Source organism: Saccopteryx bilineata, chromosome 6 (genome assembly GCF_036850765.1).
Source record: "Saccopteryx bilineata isolate mSacBil1 chromosome 6, mSacBil1_pri_phased_curated, whole genome shotgun sequence".
Taxonomy (NCBI): Eukaryota; Metazoa; Chordata; class Mammalia; order Chiroptera; family Emballonuridae; genus Saccopteryx; species Saccopteryx bilineata.
The window spans coordinates 200,307,185-200,326,031 of record NC_089495.1 but is presented as its reverse complement, the minus strand read 5'-3'; the positions used below and the strand labels follow the sequence as shown (position 1 = coordinate 200,326,031).

Sequence of the window (18,847 nt, the reverse complement as noted above, 5' to 3'; positions counted from 1 at the left end):
GACACTGGGCTCGTCTGTGCTGGGTATCTCACACAGCGACACTGGGCTCGTCTGTGCTGGGTATCACACACAGCGACACTGGGCTCGTCTGTGCTGGGTATCTCACAGCGACACTGGGCTCGTCTGTGCTGGGTATCTCACACAGGGACACTGGGCTCGTCTGTGCTGGGTATCACACAGCGACACTGGGCTCGTCTGTGCTGGGTATCTCACAGCGACACTGGGCTCGTCTGTGCTGGGTATCACACACAGCGACACTGGGCTCGTCTGTGCTGGGTATCACACAGCGACACTGGGCTCGTCTGTGCTGGGTATCTCACAGCGACACTGGGCTCGTCTGTGCTGGGTATCTCACACAGCGACACTGGGCTCGTCTGTGCTGGGTATCACACACAGCGACACTGGGCTCGTCTGTGCTGGGTATCACACACAGCGACACTGGGCTCGTCTGTGCTGGGTATCACACAGCGACACTGGGCTCGTCTGTGCTGGGTATCTCACAGCGACACTGGGCTTGTCTGTGCTGGGTATCTCTCACAGTGACACTGGGCTCGTCTGTGCTGGGTATCTCACAGTGACACTGGGCTTGTCTGTGCTGGGTATCACACAGTGACACTGGGCTGCTTTCACCTGCCCCAATGATCCCAAGGTTCCTTCACATTGTGACCTGTTTCAGTACTTCATTCTTTTTTATGGCTAACTTGTTCATCGTGTAGATATGAAACAGCTTGTTCATTCATCTGTTGGGCATTTGTAGAAACCTTTTGGCCATGATGAATAATGTGCTATAAACACTTGTGTACAGTTTTTATTTCTCTTGGGTAGATGTGTGCCTAGGAATGGAATTGGAGTTGCATTGTAATTCTGTGTTCAATTTCTGAGGAGCCACCAAACTGTTTCCCACAGCAGGTGCGCTATTTTCCACTCCCACTAGCAAAGTGTGGGCGTTCCGGTTTCTCCACATCTTTGTCAACACTTGTTACTGTCTATTTTTTTTTTTAATACTAACCATCCTAGCACATACGAAGTGTTACTCATTGTGATTTTAATTTGCATTTTCCTGGTGACTAACGACTGAGCATCTTTGCATGTGCTCATTGGCAGTTTGCATGTCTTTTTAAGAAATGTCTAATCAGTTCCTTTGCTCATTTTTTAATTGTTTTTTTTTATTTTTATTTTTTATTTATTCATTTTAGAGAGGAGAGGGAGAGACAGATAGGGAGAGAGAGGAGAGACAGAGAGAGAGAAGGGGGGAGGAGCTGGAAGCATCAACTCCCATATGTGCCTTGACCAGGCAAGCCCAGGGTTTCAAACCGGCGACCTCAGCATTTCCAGGTCAACACTTTATCCACTGCGCCACCACAGGTCAGGCCTAATTGGTTTTGTTGAATTGCAAGAGCTTTTTATAATTTTAGTAAAAGGCTCTTATCAGCTATATGATTTACAAATATTTTCTCTCATTCTGTGTCTTTACCATTTGTCAGTACACTTTGAGTTCATTTCCGTATACGGTGTAAGGTGGGGTCGACTTCACTCTCGCATGTAGCTATCCAGTTGTCTCGGCACCGCTTGTTGAAGAGACTGTTCTTTTCCCTCACTGATTGAATCTTGGCTCTTTTTTCAAAACAGAATTGGCCAGAGATAGATGAGTTTATTTCTGGACTCTCCATTCTATTCCGTTGATCTATAGATCTACCCTGTTTTTGATCACTGTAAGCTCAGAAAATGTGAGTCTTCAGACTTTGGTTTTCTCTTTTAATATCATTGGCTATCAGGGGCCTCTTGCAATTCCATATGAATTTGAGGATCAGCTTTTCCATTTCTGCCAAAAAGAAAAAAACAGTTGTTGGAATTTTAATAGGGCTTGTATTGCATTTATAGATTGCTTTGAGGAATTTGGCCATCTTCATAATCTTAAGTCTTCCAATTCATAAACATGAGAGTTCTTTTCATTTTTTTAAAGATCTTTTTTTATTTTTGCTGCAGAGTTTTTAAAATGTGTGTTATAGGACCACTTACTGATGTACTTTACATTACAAAAGCCCTGTTTAGGTGCTGTAGGTATCGGACCAAATAGAAGGCATTAGTGCACACCTTTCAGGAGGCTGTGTGCTCCCCCCCCAGGAGGCAATGAGTGCGCATGCCGGAGTGCTCCAGGAGTTCCTAGGGCACGGGCTGTGGGCATGACAGCCAGCTCCCTCCGCAAAGTGGGGCGGCCCGTGGAGGCCTGGTGTCGGTGAAGCTGTAGCGGGTGTTGAGCTGATAGAACTAGAGATCATGTAGTCTGACTTCCACATTGGTGAAAAGACTCAAACCCCAGAGAAGCCACAGACTAGAAATAGAGTTCCAGGCAGACATCTTGTAACTTTCTAACAGGTTTGTGTTTTTGTTTGTTGTTTTATTTCTTTTAAATTTGATTCCATAAAGTCAGCAGTTGGACGACATTCCTACCCAGAAGGGTAGCCAAAGTTGAATCATTTCAACAATTTCCAAGAACCTTGTTTTAGAGCAAGGACATCTTCCATAGGGGATTAAAGTGGCGCGTCATGCATTCAGAGCAGCCTGCAGTGTGCACCATTCCGAGGTTTGAGAGCACTGCCACCAAGGTTCTAAGTACCCCGTCTTCCCTGTTACTTTGGTGTGTTCTTGCTCAGAGGTGGGGTGGAGGGGGAATTGGCTCATTGAACTTGAAACTGCTGCTGTCCCCTCCCCCAGTTTTGCACCACCACCCCAGGCCCCCTGGTTATAATGAATACTCAGGAGTAGAGCCTTCTCCTTCAGACAACACAGCTGGGAAAGGGGAAATGGCCCAAATGCCTTGTGACTCTTCATATTTCTGTTTGTAATTTGGTTATAACAACTTGAGAAATTCTTTGGCTATAGCTGAGGGAGCACTAAACCAAACTGATGGCCATCTGTTGTTTCTGGCAGCGTCCCGCACCTCCCTGCAGGGTGCAGATGGTGGGAAGCAGTCACTTCAATAAGGAGATAGGCAATAGGTGGAGACAGAGAGTCAGCTTTGGAGTGATTCTCCCCATTGCCCATGGTCATCAAAGCCAGCAGCTCATTGTCCATTAAGAGCAGATGGGACCTGGTGATGTAATCCTCATTTTAGATGAGAAAACAAAGCTCAGGGCTTCTATGAGCAGTTAAAGGTCACAGAGGAAATGGCAAGGACCAGAACCCGCTCTCCTGACTGCTGACTCTAGGAAGGAACCGAGCAGCCTTGCCCAGCGCTGCCTCTCGGAGCTCTGTGGAGCCTGGCCCTGCGGCCCACCAGTCCTTTGCATGCAGTTCTCTCCTCCGGACACTGGCAGTGCTGTCAGCACGGGGGCTCTGAGAGCAGCTGTTGACACGTCAGTCTGCTGAGACTGGTCAGCTGATCGTGGATCATGGGGTCTTGCACACCCCTCCCCCCACATAGCAGGCCAGGGTTAGCTCTCAGCCTCTTCCTCCCATTTTGATATGGGGGCGCTTTATCCCCAGGGTTCCCTCCAGTTAGGTGGGAACTTTTCTTGAGTTTTATGTTTCTGTAATGTGGGGTCCTTGGATTCTTTTTATTTATGTCGATCACTGCTGGCTCAGGCGAGATTTGCAGCTAGAACATCAGAGAGAGAGAGTGCGTGTGTGTGCACTCGCGCTCACATGTAGAGACATGTATTCTTTCTGTATCACGATGTGAAACTTTTAGTGTATTTATAATCATTATAACATACTTGCGCACTAGGTAACCAAAGGGCATGGTTCACCAGCATTTGAGACTTCCCATCGAAAAAGTGACACTGACACAATTTCAAAGCTCTTGTACCTAGAATTCCCTGCTTTAGCCATAGCATTGTTTTCATATGTGCCACCCAAGTTTCGGTGATTCCTCCTACTTGCCGGAATAGCTCCAATGAGATTCACTTTTTTGTTTTTAATTTCCTTTGAGCTAGCTTTCAATATTTGGAATATTTTTTTCCTGTAGATTTCTAAATACAGATTATGTATATATATGCAGCTGAAGGTCATACACATTTCAGTCTTTTTGCCACAGTATGCATTCCTACCTTAGAAGTTATGATTTGTTTTGTTTTGTGTTCTTTTGTGTGTGAAAAACAGAAAGGGACAGATACGGACAGACAGGAAGGGAAAGAGATGAAGCTTCTCATTAAAATTCTTCATTGCACTCCTTAGTTTTTGACTGACTGCTTTCTCATATGTGCCTTGACCTGGGGGGCTACAGCAGAGCGAGTGAGTGACCCCTTGTTCAAGCCAGCAACCCCGGGGTCATGTCTATGATCCCATGCTCAAGCCAGCGACCCTGAGCCCACAGTCAAGCATGTTGGCGACCTCAGGGCTTCAAACCTGGATCCTCTGTGTCCCAGTCCGGCGTTCTATCCACTGTGCCACTGCCTGATCAGGCAGGGAGCAGGGTGGTTTTAAAGCATCTTCTGCAGTCAAGAATTTATTGAGTTTATAAACAGAAGGTGGCTGGGTGTGGGTGTGTGTACACAGATGTATGTATCTATATATCCACAAGTTAGATTAATCTTTGTTTTATGAAGGAAAGAACATTGAATCTTTTAATTGGACAAATGGGACTCTCTTCTGAGTTTCAAACTGTTTATATCTGAAACAGCTGTGGGAAAATAGCAGCCTCTTATAACATTGACTTCAGTGAGCATAACTTTTTTAGTGATCATAACTTTGAGAGCAGAGTTCAGCTTACAGAAATTGGAGCTTGTGTGTGAGTGTCTTATTTGACCCAATGGGTAAATGTTATTTGAGCAGAAATCTAATTTTAGTCTTTAAGAGTATCCCTACTAGAGACATACCTCGTTTTATTGTGCTTCACTTTATTACACTTCACAGATGTGATTTTAACAAATTGAAAGCAAGACCCTCCACCAGCCAAAAGATTACAGCTCACTTTACTGTGATGGTCTGCCCTGAACCCTTGGTATCCGCCAGGTCTGCCTGTACGGTTAAGGTGGGCCTTCTCCTCCCACTACGAGTTGAGGTCTTGGAGCAGAGTCACATCGGATTGTGCTGTGCTTTGCAGCCTTGAAAATTACATCTCTGGCTTCATTTTCCTCCCTATAAAATGTGGGGCTTGAAATAAGGTTAGGCCGAGTCTTTCTCTTGATTAGGGCAAGAATGTTCATGGTTATAACCAGAATGTCAGCATGAAGCCTTTGCGGACAATGCCCATGAGGTCCTCAGGAGCAGCTGGCTTCGTGTGAAGGTGGTGCTAGCCAGTGGTCATTAGGACTGTGCAGGCCTCCTCATTTGTTCTCTTCCATGTTCAGGTCCCATAAGCATCTTTCGAAAGAAGTGTGGACAGTTCTCTTGCCATTAGGTACTTTGGAAATTTTAAGCAGAATAATTTTGCAAATTTCAACTCAACAAAAAGTTTCAGCAGCTTTCTAAACATTCTTGGAATTAGGATAGTCATTTTGAATGGGCATACCTCATTTTTTTCCTCATAGCCTTTTATCTTTGGTGTGGCTTTTCATTTATAAAGTAACGGTTTTACTCTCACTTGGGACAAACAGGTTCCAACACTGGATTGACCTGAAGTTGTCAGTATCTGCCTTTCCTTATAACACAGGCCTTTAAGGCTCGTTCATTTTCCTTTCTGCAGAAGTCGTCTCTGGTAGCCTAGCTGGAGGCGTCCTTCTCAGCGGGCAGCATGCTCGGCTTCTGTGACGTGTACATAAACTTGAAACTCGCGTTCACATGAGCGCACCCTGCACCGCACCACCAGCCCTGCTAACTGTGACAGTGTCCTGGTTTCCTTGCTCCCTCTGCTTCTGAGCCCATTGCAGCTGGGCGGGCATCTCTCCCTGCAGTCCACGGGAGGGGCTGTCTGCACAGGCCCCGCCTGCAGCCTGCTCTCAGAAACCAAGACGCTTCGCAGGCGGTCTCGTCTCGCTTCCTCCTTTTGGTCCTCTCTGCAGCATTCAGCACTTTCCTACCCTTGATCATTTTTCCTTCTCCAGTTTCTTACACCCACTCTCTGCTGGTTCTAGTCTCTGTTTTTGTTTGTTTATTTTTGTTTTTGGTCCTTTAATCTTTTCTGCATCCTTGTCCTGTAGGTGTTGGTATTCCTTTAGGCTTTTTCTTATTCTGGACCTTTTCTCTGAGTGACATACTTGAAGTCTGCTGATGGCTTAAATATAGATCTCCAGTCCAGATCCGTCCTGTACTTCAGAAGCATCGATCTTATTTCCACAGGCGCCTCAAACTGAATGTGGTCAGAACAGACCACCTTTTTCTTGGCAACCTTTCCTTTCCTTTTCAGTCCCTGTCTTGGAGAATGGTGTTGCGGTTCATCAAAACCAGACACTGGGCCCCATCCAGTGGTTCTCCCCGTTTTCCTTACCCCCTCTCATGTCCCAGGCTCCTTCAGCCCCTCTGCTGCGCCTCTGCCACGCACAGTTCCCTCCCGTCGTGTCTCCACATCTCGGGAACCCCCGCGGTCACCATCACAGTAATCGCCACCCACTGTTCTGGACTCACTCGGTCCTCCTCGTCTCCACTTCTCCCACCTTAGCTGGGACTGTCTCCGGTCCCCTGCAGTAGCCTCCTTTTACTGCTCCATCTGCATTTGTCCTAAGGTCCTGCAGTCCTTCCTTCACCTGGCAGCCCTGTGATGTTCGCAGAATGCAGCCCTGAACATGTCATTCCCCTGCTTACACACTTCCATGGGTTCTCATTGTCCCTAGCCTAGGGTATATAGGCCTGTTACCGAAGGGGACCTGGCCCTTAGGGTCTGCTTAGGGCCAGCCGGTAACGGGATAGTTCTTGACTTTGTGCAGGAAAAATTTCACAACATGGGTCCAGGTGATTTTGAGAGTTTACTAAAACTGAGACTGTGAAATAAGGAAGGTTTTGGACAGAAAAAGCAACAGGAGAACCTGGGTGGGGCTGCTTGGGTTCATTGAGAAGTCAGAGAAAAGGGGGCCTTGGGACAGGGTCAGGGGCGCCCCCTGCTCCCCAGTTGCAGGTCTTGTGAGGACCCTCCGAGTTTGGGAGATGCATGCCTGTGAGGGTAGAGAGGGGAGGGCAAGGGAGAGGCATGCTGGGTCCTTTGTTTTGCGGATTTTTAAAGATTGAGAGTTTAGGGGAGGATTTCATTTGGCCCCGGGACGGGTGGTTGTTAGTCACTGTAGCTGGTTCTGCTGTCTCCACCTTGGCCTGGCTCTGATACACCACTGAGTTGTGATCTCTAGGGAGATGACATTCTGCATCTGGCTGTAAATTGCTCGGCCAGTCTCTTCAGCTGACTCCTTACTGCCCTGCCTCAGGCCCAGATTCTTGGGGTTCTGCCCCCACACACCCATGCGTTGCATGCAGTGTCCCATGCATTCTGTCTGTGCTGGCCTTTTTGTGTCTGGCTTGATGTGTGCTAAGCCCTCCGCCCTTTTACCTCCCACCTATTTATTCCAAAGGCAGCGTTGCCTGGACACCCCCCTCCCATCTCCCCTGCAGAGCCACGTCCCCATCTCCCCGTATACACTGCCCCAGCCTTCTCTCCTTCAGAGCACCGTGTACTTTGTCTCTGCCCAGGTGATAGAACCCTCTTTGCACTGTTGCTCGTTCATGGCTGACCCACTCCAGGCAGTGCTGTGCTCTCAAGGGGCAGCTCCCTTCTCTAGGCTAGGTCAGAGCACAGGTGACCCCTGAACAAGATTTGAACAGTGCGGGTCCATTTATACTTGGATTTTTAAAATAAGTTTATTTAGAAAGTTACAGAGGCAGTAGAAGAGAGCCAGCTGGGCTGCGCAGGCTCAGGAAACAGGTTACAGAGCAAAAGAAGGGCCCTTGGTGCTCAGGAGAGAGAAAGACAAAGGAATGGCTCCTGGGGGAAGGAAAGGGGCAGGGGCAGGGGTTGGGCATGCTTCCCGAGGGGGAGCACCCCACATCTCCTTGGCTAATCTAGTTATGTGTAAGCACTATTTATTTTTCCCTTACTTTGCAAATTGCTGTCAGCAGGGGTTTGAGTGGTGGCGGAAGATTTCTGATGTAATAAGGTACCAAAAAGCTGCGAAATTAGTATTGATATTCTAGGAGGAAAGGTCAGGCTTTCCTGTCCCCTCCTTCCTGTGGGGAGGGGAGAAAGAATGTAGAAGTTCTGGCTTGCAAGAACAATGGGTCATTTAGTTTAAATCTAAAATTAAGGTTAACTGAGAAACTTCTCTTTCAATGGGAGACAGAATTTACATACCACCCTGCATTGATTATAGTTCCTCCCCCTTTCAGGAATCCTGAGAGTAACATACCTCTAGGCAAAGGAGGGAAGAGGAACCCTGAAAAAGATTGTAAAAATCTTTGATTGTGTTACCTTGAAAGTCTTAATTATTTTGTGTATCCCCTAAACAAATGTTGTAAGCTTATGCCATGATATCACGCTCTCCCCAGCCTGTGTGTGATCAAGGGTATATAACCAGCCCCTGAGATGTATTTGGCGCACATGATTTGGGTCTGCAAATTCCCCGTGTCAGCCCTATGCAGCTGGCATATTTAATAAATCTCCTCCTTTAATAAAACCCTTCAAAATTGATCTGGACTTGGTGTCTCTACATGAACCCGCAGAAGTGAGGTACAGTACTTTTCAGCATCTGGGGTACGGTACTTTATAACACTGAAACCTTTTGTGTAGGGTCCTCTGGGGATAAAGAAGCACCCTGCAAACCCGGTCTGGCTTCAAGCGTAAGAAGCCCTCTGGCCTGACTCCTCCCGCGGGTGGCTGGGTCCTGCTGAGAACGTGGCTCTCACTGCCACCATGCTGTCATTTGTTCTGGGCAGAGTGTCGTGTGTCCTCTGTGCTGGTCTGCCGGTGGAGCGGCGGGCGCAGCACTGGGGGTGGACCACAAGGTCCTTTTCTCCGTGTGTCTTCCCCAGCCCTGCTGGGACACCCCAGAATGGAGCATTTTGAAATGTCACAGCTACCACTAAGTCACATAGGAGCATGCAGCTGGCTGGGGAAAGGGTGCAGGTCAGTGATGGTGTTTGGTATTTTTTGTTCCTACACAGATCCTTGGAGAAGAATTTTAAGTGTAGGTCCTTGTGAGCCTTATTGGCTTGAGGGGAACCTGGTGGCATGGAGAGGCGAGCAGGCACTCGGAATAGTATTAGGGTGAGGGCCAGCTTCCCCTTTGCGTGGCTCCCCCAGCCATCCCCTGATGAAGCAGCTCTTTGACTTAAATTCAGTGTGGCAGGTCAACTTTAACACAGGGCCCTTCATCAAGTGCTTCGTGCATAATAACCCTTTATGACTGGGTGGGGAGTGGGGAGCTGTGGCTAGGTTTTATGTACCACGTGTCCTGTAGCACAACAGGCAAGAGAAAGGGAAGCATGAGTCTTGATTCTGGAAACTGTTTCATCAAGTCAAGCCCCTGCCTGTGGTGTTGTTTCTAACATAATTTTTCTTGTGTAAATATTTCCAAGCAAGAAAAATAAAGGCTTGACAATGTTTACATTTTGTTCAGTGTTTCTTACATGAGTCGCTAGAGGAAATGCTCATAATTTTGTTTTGAAAGTGAAATTCCTGCAGAAAGGTCATTGTAATGTCAGCCCATGTCGTTTTTAACCCTTATCCCTGAGCTGATCTGCGGCATGTCAGGTCTGGCTCACTGCTCCAACCAAAAAAGGCGAAGACTGCACACCGCGCTCGGCGGTGCTGTGCTCCGCGGGGGCTGTGTGCTGTCAGCGCCCACGGGCCGGGCCACGAGCGGGGGTGGGGCAGACGTCTCCTCCTGCAACTCTGGGGTCTGGGAGCCGAGAGTCCAGAGCTTTACCAGGAGCGCCAAGCCTAGGCGTTCTCTCAGAGCTGCACATTGGGCCTTCCCTCTTCATTTTACACTTTCCCTGGCAGTCAGTAAACCCAGCAGTTGATCAGCGATGCCCGCATTCCCTCCGTGCCCTCCAGGGTCCTGAAGCAGGTGCCAGCAGGGGTCTGATGGAACTCGGACCCGTCTCGGCTCCCCGCAGCCTCTGGGGAGAGGCAGAACTTGCTTAATTCTCTGGGCATCCGTGTCGAATGCCCACAGTTCAGGGCCCTGCTGGCATGGTGGGTGCTAGGTGAACCGGCTGCATTTGGCTGTAGCCCCCTGAAGCTTCCAGGTTTGCTGGGCTGTCGTTATTAGAGACTTATGTAAGTCATTGTCTTAGTTGTGCAGAGTCTACTGAAGAGAGAACGAGGTCCCATGAGAGCTCCTCATTAGAGGCCCGTGTGAGTGGCTGTCATTGGGGAAGGCTGGCTGCCTACAGGAAGGTGGGGGCAGAGCCCCCCACTGTATCACGGTTTCCCTTCCCCACACCTTGCTTGGACTTCGTCTTTACAACTTGAACTAAGTGTTCTTTATTTAACTTTGTCCCGTCTTCCCACCCTTCCCACAGTGCTTGTGCCCTCAAACCCTGGACACAGGGTGTTGGTATGAAAGAATCGAGAACGTGAGGAAAAATCTGATGAGTGGTCCAGTTCTTTCATTTTCAGACAAGAACAGTGAGGACGAAGGGAGGGCGGGCGGGCGTGGCCCAGTCACGGGCAGGTTAGGGTCAGAGCCAGCCCTGAAGCCCGTCTCGGAGTCCCAGCCCCCTGCGTCCTGCTGCGTTCCTGCAGGGAGGCATTGGGCAGCATGGACCCAGTTTCAGGAGTGTCCTTGTCTTTGCAGAAACATCAGGAGGGTGACGCAGTTAGTGAGAAAAAGACAAGTCTCAAGGGGCCGTAGACTGCAGACCTCTCATGGCTCAGTGGTTACTCCAGGCTGATTAGCAAGAGGACCTTTAGCTGGGCGCAGAGGAGAGAAAGTACAGTCAGCTCCTGTCCTCGGGGTGGCCGTGTTTCAGAGGAACAGGAAGGGGGGTGCTGAGAGCAGCCGGAGGGGCCCACAGGCGCCCAGAACACAGGAGGGCTCCGGGCAGGCGGCGCTGGGGACCAGTCTTCTGGATGCAGAGGGAAGAGCTCCCTGAGGCTCCTGCACGAATGGCCGTTGCAGGCAGTGGCCTGTGCACGGGGTTGGGAAGTAGAGAGGACAGCTGGCAGGAGCTGACTATAGAAGGCCTCGGGCTCTGCGCAGTCGTGGAGACAGCGTGGTGCCAGGCGCCCTTTCCCAGAGGGGCCCTGAGGAGAGCTGGGCTCTGGGAGGTGTCTGGCGTGTTCCGGGCAGACTGCTGGAGGCCGCATCGGGCTTGCTCGCTTACCTGGCGCAGTGAGGAAGTCCTGGACATGGAGTGGGGTGGCTATTCTGAGCTCGCAGTCCTTGTCTGTGAAAATTCAACACAAGTACAGTTTTGTAGTGATTTTTTCTAGCCATGTGTACGTGTAACCTTCAGAATAATTGTGAGCCCTAAGCATCTGTATTTTATTGTATAAGGCATTTTGAAATAGCTAAGAACCAAATAAAACTAACTGCAAATATAAAATGTCACTTCTTTTTACTTCCAAATCTCAAATGCTAAGTGAAACAGCATTTCATGCTGTTGCCAGTACTGAACTCTGCTTTCCTTTTTTATGTAAAGGCTTACCTTCTGGCGGTTTTGAAACTCGGGCACTGCCCTTGAGGTGGGCACTCTGGTGGGAGAACTAGAGCCAGAGAGGAGAGTATCTATTGGCTCCTTCACCTTGACCATCGGCACAGGACTTAACTGCATTCTTTTCTCTTTGTCTCTTTAGGAATATAAACAAAAGCTCGCTCGGGTAACCCAAGTCCGCAAGGAACTGAAGTCCCATATTCAGAGCTTGCCAGACCTCTCCTTGCTGCCCAATGTCACAGGGGGCTTGGCCCCCCTGCCCTCCGCCGGAGACCTGTTTTCTACTGACTAGGGCTGGTGCCGTGCCCGATTCCCGTCTCTACCAGCAGAAAGAAGAGGGCAAATCATGGTTGGAAATAAACTTGTAGCCCCTGGTTCTTTCCCTCCTTCTGCCTGGCCTCAAGAAGGAACCACAGACGGGCTCGCCTCTCCTGCTGAGCACAGTTCAGAGCAGTGGCGAGTGGAACCCAGCTTCGCGGGTCTGGAAGGGATACCGACTGGCCCCCTTTGTGTTTTCGTGCCCCTGTTGATTTTCTATTCTTAGCTCTCTTTATACCCAGGAAGTTATGAAAATCATGTGTGCTTCTGGAATCCTTCAGAAGAACCGTCTCCTTGATGATGGTATTGTGTCATGTGAACGCCGCTCCAGTCTGCGCTGGGTGTGTGCGAGTTCAGGGCAGGCTTCCACTGAGGGGTGCGCTCGAGTCCCCGGCTCTCCTGAGCCCGTCAGCCCCGAGGCAGCCCCGCAGTCAGGCAGCTGAGGTGGCCAACTCTCTGATTCTCCCTTCCCATTACTTCCGGCCCTGTGTAGTCACGGGTGAGGTGCATTTGTTTTGTAAGCGGAGTAGAGAATCTAGCAAGAAGATTCAAAGCCAATCTGAGATGTAAGATCATAGTGCAGAGATAGAATAACAGGAATCACAACTAATTTGCTCAGGTTCCTACAAACAGCCCTCCCAGGCTGCCCTTTCAAGGGTCCACCTGATCTCATTGAGCATATTCCTAAAAACAGTCTTCTCGCCCCAGCTGGTTGTGAAAGTGCTTGTTAGACATGGCAGTGCTGGGCCCCGAAGCTGAAGGCGTACTGACGGTCTGGGCTCTGGGGGTCTGGCTTGGATCCCGCTTTGGGGGAGTAGGGCACACGAACATCTGATCCACTGTGTGGGGTCTGTCCTCCCGATGGTGACTAAACTTGAACATATGACACTCCTGTTCATCTGTCCGCCGGCTCGCACTGCTGCATGTGTCCCTGTGCCCGGGAGTACGCTGCACCAGCTGTTCCCGGTAGCTCACCTCGAGCAGGGCAAAGGGGAGGCAGGGATGTTCATTTCGGATTTTAAGTCTGTTATCATGCCAGCCGACACTACTGCTAGATAACGTGGTTAGAGGATTTTGACCTTGCTTTTGGTGAAGGTCAGGCCTGCTAACTAGAAATCATTCTCATTTGGCAGGCTTATTTTTGACATCGAAAAGGGCAGAGACCAATTTGCCCCAACAGTGTAATAGGAATTCTAGCCCAGAGGCTGAAATCCCAAAGCTATTGAAAGGGATCCAGTGGAGGGGATTTCAGAATTTTCCTTATTTTGAGGATTACCAAAAAGCCAACTACTTGTAACTTCACATGTTAAAACATAACCTATGTTTTAAGAAGTATAGCAGGCATCCCTTGAAGGAGCCCTCCCTCCTGCAGTGAAGCGAGAACAGTGAGAAGTCCTCGCAGGTACTCAGTTTAACTCTGGAGAACCTAGTAGCATTGAAGCTATTTTTCGGATTTGAATATGGACTGTGTGTTGTCCTGTCATTATTAAAGTAACGAGTCTATAAAGTTACTGTCCCATTGGGCAGTGGGTGACTTGACTAACATTGCAAGGTGAGCTCCAGTCCTTGCTGCGTCTGCACACGTGCAGCTGGAGTCCTGCTGCAGGCGGGTTTCCGGACAGACCCGAGACATGATCCATGCTTCACCCGGGAAGCAGAATTTTACTAGCTACAGCCAGCCCCAAACGGGTAGCGGAGATCTGCTCTGATCAGCTAGATGGAAGGTTTTTACAGAATGGATCTTGCCCACTGTAATGTTTTATTCTGATTGAGTCTGACCAGCAATTGGTGCGCAATTATTACAGTGAGAGGAAGAAATGAAATTAGAATTATGTAAGTGTTGTGTTGGCCTCTTAACACCTGTTACTAGTGGACTTCCTGTGAGGAAGTTAGTGTTTTTTTTTTTCTTTGTTTTTTAATGAATGCTTTTGTTTTTTAAATCTTAATTCTCCCATTTCCTGCCACGCCCCCCCCCCAAGTGTGCTTTACTTCAGTTGTTTAATTTAAGGATCTGGCGGGGTGGGGTGGGCGGCTTCCCTTGTGTTTCTCTCCTTAGGGCCTCCGGGGACCTGAGCGGGCCTTGCCTTCGGGTTGTATTCGTCGGAAAGTCTGCATTCTCCCTTTTTTCTTAAAGAATATTTTTAAAGCTTAAATTTGTATATTAATTTAGGACTTTATTTAGAAGTATAGGCTGTCTTTGGTGGCAGCAGTATATTCTGAAATGTCTCATAGATATATATTTTTGAATAAAGATGGTGTTGTTGACCGACATTGTGCGATGTTTCTGTTCCCTGCCCTTCTGCAGAATACACCATGCTTCCTTTGTAAGCAGCGGGTAATTAGTAATCACCAATAGAGATTGTGCTGTCTGCACAGAATCTTGTCCCTTAGGAGTTTTGGGGACTCTTAGTGGCCCATAAACACTCAGCGCTTACCTAGTATTTTCTGGTTCTTTCCAGGGGCTTAATTAGCTTTAATTAGCCAGCCCGCACAGCACCCAGGAGAGGCACCGCCATAGTTTTATCCTCGGTGTACAGAGTGGGAACTGATGGAGGGAAGTCAAATGACTTCCTAGTACCACAGTCTGACAGATGAAAACTTGCAAGTTCTTTGATTTCAGCACTTTTGATTGTGCCTCTAGGCCTCCGGAGAGATACTTGATTTTGGCAACATAGTGAAAGCTCCTCTGTGAACAGTGAGAAGAAAAGTGCGAGGTAATTCAAACCGAAGTGGTGTGCCTTTAAAAACATCTTTGGGTTTGCTTTCTCCTTTTCACTTTTAAATTCAGTGAACGCATGTTGAGGGAGATTTTTGGTTCAAACTCAAAATAACAAAAACGGTTTGAAATCGTACCTTTGGAAGTAATTCATGTTTGGAAAGATGGTCTTAACCTTTCCACTGGGTGAGGGCAGCATTTGCCAGGAAGCGGGGGGTTACCCGTTTATCTCATGATGCAAAGAGAACTGCAGTATCTGGTCCTCCCAGACTAAATGCAGCGAAGTCCAGAATTGGGAAGGTTGAGACAACGTCACCAAGTTCTATCTTAAAATATAAAGGTTGAATGGAATCTGTGGATCTCAGGAGACAGGATCTCCGTCTATGTCCCCAGGTTTAATAGCTCGTTAATGTCTCCACGCCTACCTATAAATAGTAAGTCCATAATTCCTCTGGTTTAATTAGCACATCAAGCTACAGAATGTGGCTCTGAGGTCCTCGGAGCTGAAGATGAAAGTACAAGGAGTCCATGAATCTGTCAGAATGCTTAACTTTTGTGATGAGATCCTCTAACAGTCTGTGACCTTCCTGGGCCAGGTGCTGCTCTCTGGGCCTCTGTTCTTATCTTTGAAATGTGGTACTGGAAGAAGGTATGTCTAGGCTCCCTGCCAACTCTAAAAGTGTGTGATGCGTTGCATGGGAAGAATGCAGGACTCAAGTCTGAGGACACTGGGTGGCACGGACTAGGTTCCCATATTTGAGATGAATAACATCGCCATTGTGCTAAGGTAGATAAAGAACACATGAAATTCTGGAGATCGTCACCTAAAATGATCAGAACACAAGAGCATACCAAGTGCAGGAAGACGAGGGCAGGGGGTGGAGTCAAGACGGCCATTCACGGTCTGGGCACAAACAACCTGCATTTGGTGTATTTCAGATCTTTAAGAAGAAGCCATTTCCCAGCCTGCCTCGCTATCTTCCTTTCTCCTGGGATCGTTCATGTGGCTCAACTCATTTCTCATTGCCACCCCCGAGGGATTTTCCCTTTCAAATCAGCCTTCTGCTGAGGCACAGATTCCATTAAGAATCCATCGTTCTCCCGTACAGTGCATTGGGTTCCACAGCTTCATGTAGCATTGGAAGCCATGTTTGTTACATTGTTTAGAGTAGACTGTGAAATGGTTTGCATGGAAAATTCATTTCTAAGCGCTCTCTCCCCCTGGGAGCACACCTGTCCCTCCCCTTCCTTGTGGGGCGTTATCTCTGCCTTTCTGTCTCCTAAGCTCCAAGGGTCTTTCTTTTGCCTCTGTAACTTTCTAAGTAAACTTTGTTACAGTTTTAGAAAAAAATTATTTCTATCTGTGGTTTGATAAATATGAAAATGAGCAGTATAAATCAATTTAATATCATATGTATATTTTTTTACAAATAAGAGGCAGCTGTGACGGGCGATAACCCACACCTTCAGGTCTCACTGGTGACTGTGGGCAGGCCCCTCAGCCCTCTGGGACCTCCGCGGGACCCAGGCTTCAGAATAACTCTTCCTACCGAAAGTCTTACTAATGCACTCCACAGATTTTTTTCTTAAATGCAGTTATCTAAATTCTTAGTTATGAAAATGATAAAGTAGTTAGAAGCATACCTATAAACTTTAAGATAAAAGGGCCTAGTGTCATGTCTGGAACAAATTATGGGCTCAATTGTGGCTGTTAGTACATTCAGTGATGAATGCAGCTATTTAAATACATGTTAACAAGAGGTTAAAATAGAAGTTTTGGGGAAGGCAGCCATTAATACCACTTACCTGTCCCGTAGCTGTGTTGACAGTGGAGGTGGTCAAAAACCTCTGTCCCCCTTAAAAATCTTGTCGCCCACGTAAGAGTTGAAGGAAGAGGCTCTTTGGTCAGGATTTTTTAAAAGAAAACAATTTGTCTTGGGTCTCCCAAGGGAGAGCATTAGATGCCACTTGCCTCTTACCGCAAGGCTAAGAGGCTCAGTGGAGCTTAATACGCCTTCCCTATAAGGCGGGGACCCAGTGGGCCAGACAGACCCCTCTCTGGAGAAATCCAAAGGACGAGATGTCAGGGCCTGGCTAGGTGCTTCAACGACGGAGCAAGAGGCGGCTGAGCTGGGTGTGGCCTCCTGTCCTCGGGCTTGTGGGAGCAGGGCCTGCGTGCCCGCTCCCCACGGACCAGACGTGAGCCGCATCCGGAGAACCACAAGGCTCATCTCAGAGTCTGGCCGAGAGCAGGGGTCTGTCTCCTAGAGGAGGTGACCTGCAGTGCTGAGGGACAAACAGAAAATAAAGAGTCAGGAGGGTAGACACCACCCCGGAGAGATGCCCGGTGGCAGCGTCGGTGGTGGGGTGTCTGGGCGAGGAGAGCCAGGCTGGAGAAGCCCGGGAAGCAGTGAATCTTGGCCACGCCGGTGCCCGGTCACCGCGAGGCCTCGGGGAAAGGTGTTCCTCTCGCTCCGCCTTCCTTTCCGCACACCCACAGCCCTGACCCTTACACGACGCCAGCTTCCCTCCCATGGCAGGCCCAGGAAAACCTCAACCTCGCATCATAAGCCGTTTTGATTATAATATGGGGTTGGATGTTTAAATTTCTGAATTGAAACTGTTCTGCACCGGAAGGGTGACTGTGGGACATGATAATCATTACAATTATCATTATTATTAAGTAAGATTAACTAGAGAAGTCGTGGAGACCTGAGTTGGCTTCCGGAGTTAGCCAACACCCTAGCCCCACAGACTGGACCTCGAGGGACAGTTGGAGCCAAAGACAAAGTGGCCTCGGATGGAGTTCCGCAAGCCTGCTTGTTGATTGGGATGGTTACGGCACAGGATGTGTGTTGGGACCTTTCATTTTTGCTCCCCTGTTGTATTTCTGTTAACTCGAAAAGTTCATTTCCGCCACTTTGTTTGTTCGTGGATTCATGGATTGTCCTTCTGTATGTATTTAGAACACTTTTAAAAAAAATTATTGTGGTAAAATACACATGACATAAATTTAGCCAATTTAAAAGTGTACAGGTCACTGGTGTTTAGTACATCCATGATGTGCAACCATCACCACTAGTTCCAGAACATTGTCATTCTCCAAAGGAAACCCCACACCCGTTAAGCAGTCATTCATAAGCCCCCCTGACCCCCTTACTGGCAACCACTAACCTGCTTTGTGTCTTTATGGAATTGCCTGTTCTGGATATTTAATAGAAATGGAATCGACCACACGTGACCTTGTCTACTTCACTCAGCATAGTGTTTTCAAGGTTCATGCACGTTGCAGTATTTGTCTGAATTGTATTCCTTTTGATGGTTGAATAATAGTCTATTGTACGAATATGCCACATTTATTTATCCATCAGTTGATGGACATTTGGATTGTTTATTTTGGGTGCTGTCAGGAGAGCTGCTGTGAACATTCTTGTACACATTGTTTGAACACCTGTTTTCAGTTCTTATAGCTCTACGCCTAGGAGTAGACCTGCTGGGTCATTTGGTAACTCTATGCTTAACTACTTATGGAATCGCCAGAGATTTTCCACAACGCTGCACTATTTTCGTTTCCACCAGCAATGTATGAAGGTTCCGGTTTCTCCACATCCTTGCTGTATTAGTCAGAACTCTTCAGAGAAATGGAACCAACAGGGTGTGCATATAGAGAGAGAGGGGGCAGATTTATTTTAAGGAATTGGCTTACACCAGTGTGGAGCCGTGGTAAGTCCGAAGTCTGCAGGGGAGGCCAGCAGCTAGAATCCCAGGGGAGGGTTGCAGTTCAAGTCCAAAGGCAGTCTGCTGGCAGAAATTCCTTCTTGCTCAAGGAGGATGTCGGTCTGTTTTATAAAGATCTTTGACTGATGGGATAAGGAACACCCACGTTAATGTCATCCAAAAAACACCTTCACAGAAACATCCAGAATAACATTTGACCAAATAGCTGAGCATCATGACCCTGCCAAGCTGACAGCTAAAATTAACTATCACACTTGTTAACACTTGTAATTTCCATTTTAAAAAATTATACCAGTGTTGGGCCTGACCTGTGGTGGCGCAGTGGGATAAAGCATCGACCTGGAACACTGAGGTTGCCGGTTCGAAACCCTGGGCTTGCCTGGTCAAGGCACATATGGGAGTTGATGCTTCCTGCTCCTCCCCCTCCTCTCTCTCTCCCCTCTCTCTAAAAATCAATTAAAAAATCAATAAAAAAAAAAAAAATTATACCAGTGTTGTCTGGCCTGTAGTGGCGCAGTGGATAAAGCATCAAGCTGAAATGCTGAGGTCGCTGGT

At 48.1% G+C, this 18,847-nt stretch overlaps 1 protein-coding gene across 2 annotated transcripts in view; it reads left to right on the top strand.

The window, feature by feature from the left end:
• Positions 1-14,109, top strand: part of RPRD1B (regulation of nuclear pre-mRNA domain containing 1B) — a 47,691-nt gene extending 33,582 nt beyond the window's left edge. For both annotated transcript variants that reach the window (XM_066237820.1, XM_066237819.1), the window contains one exon: positions 11,663-14,109. In XM_066237820.1, coding sequence (XP_066093917.1) covers positions 11,663-11,812 — 150 coding nt within the window. In that variant the 3' untranslated portion in view covers positions 11,813-14,109. The remainder of the gene's footprint in view (positions 1-11,662) is intronic.
• Positions 14,110-18,847: the final 4,738 nt, after the last annotated feature.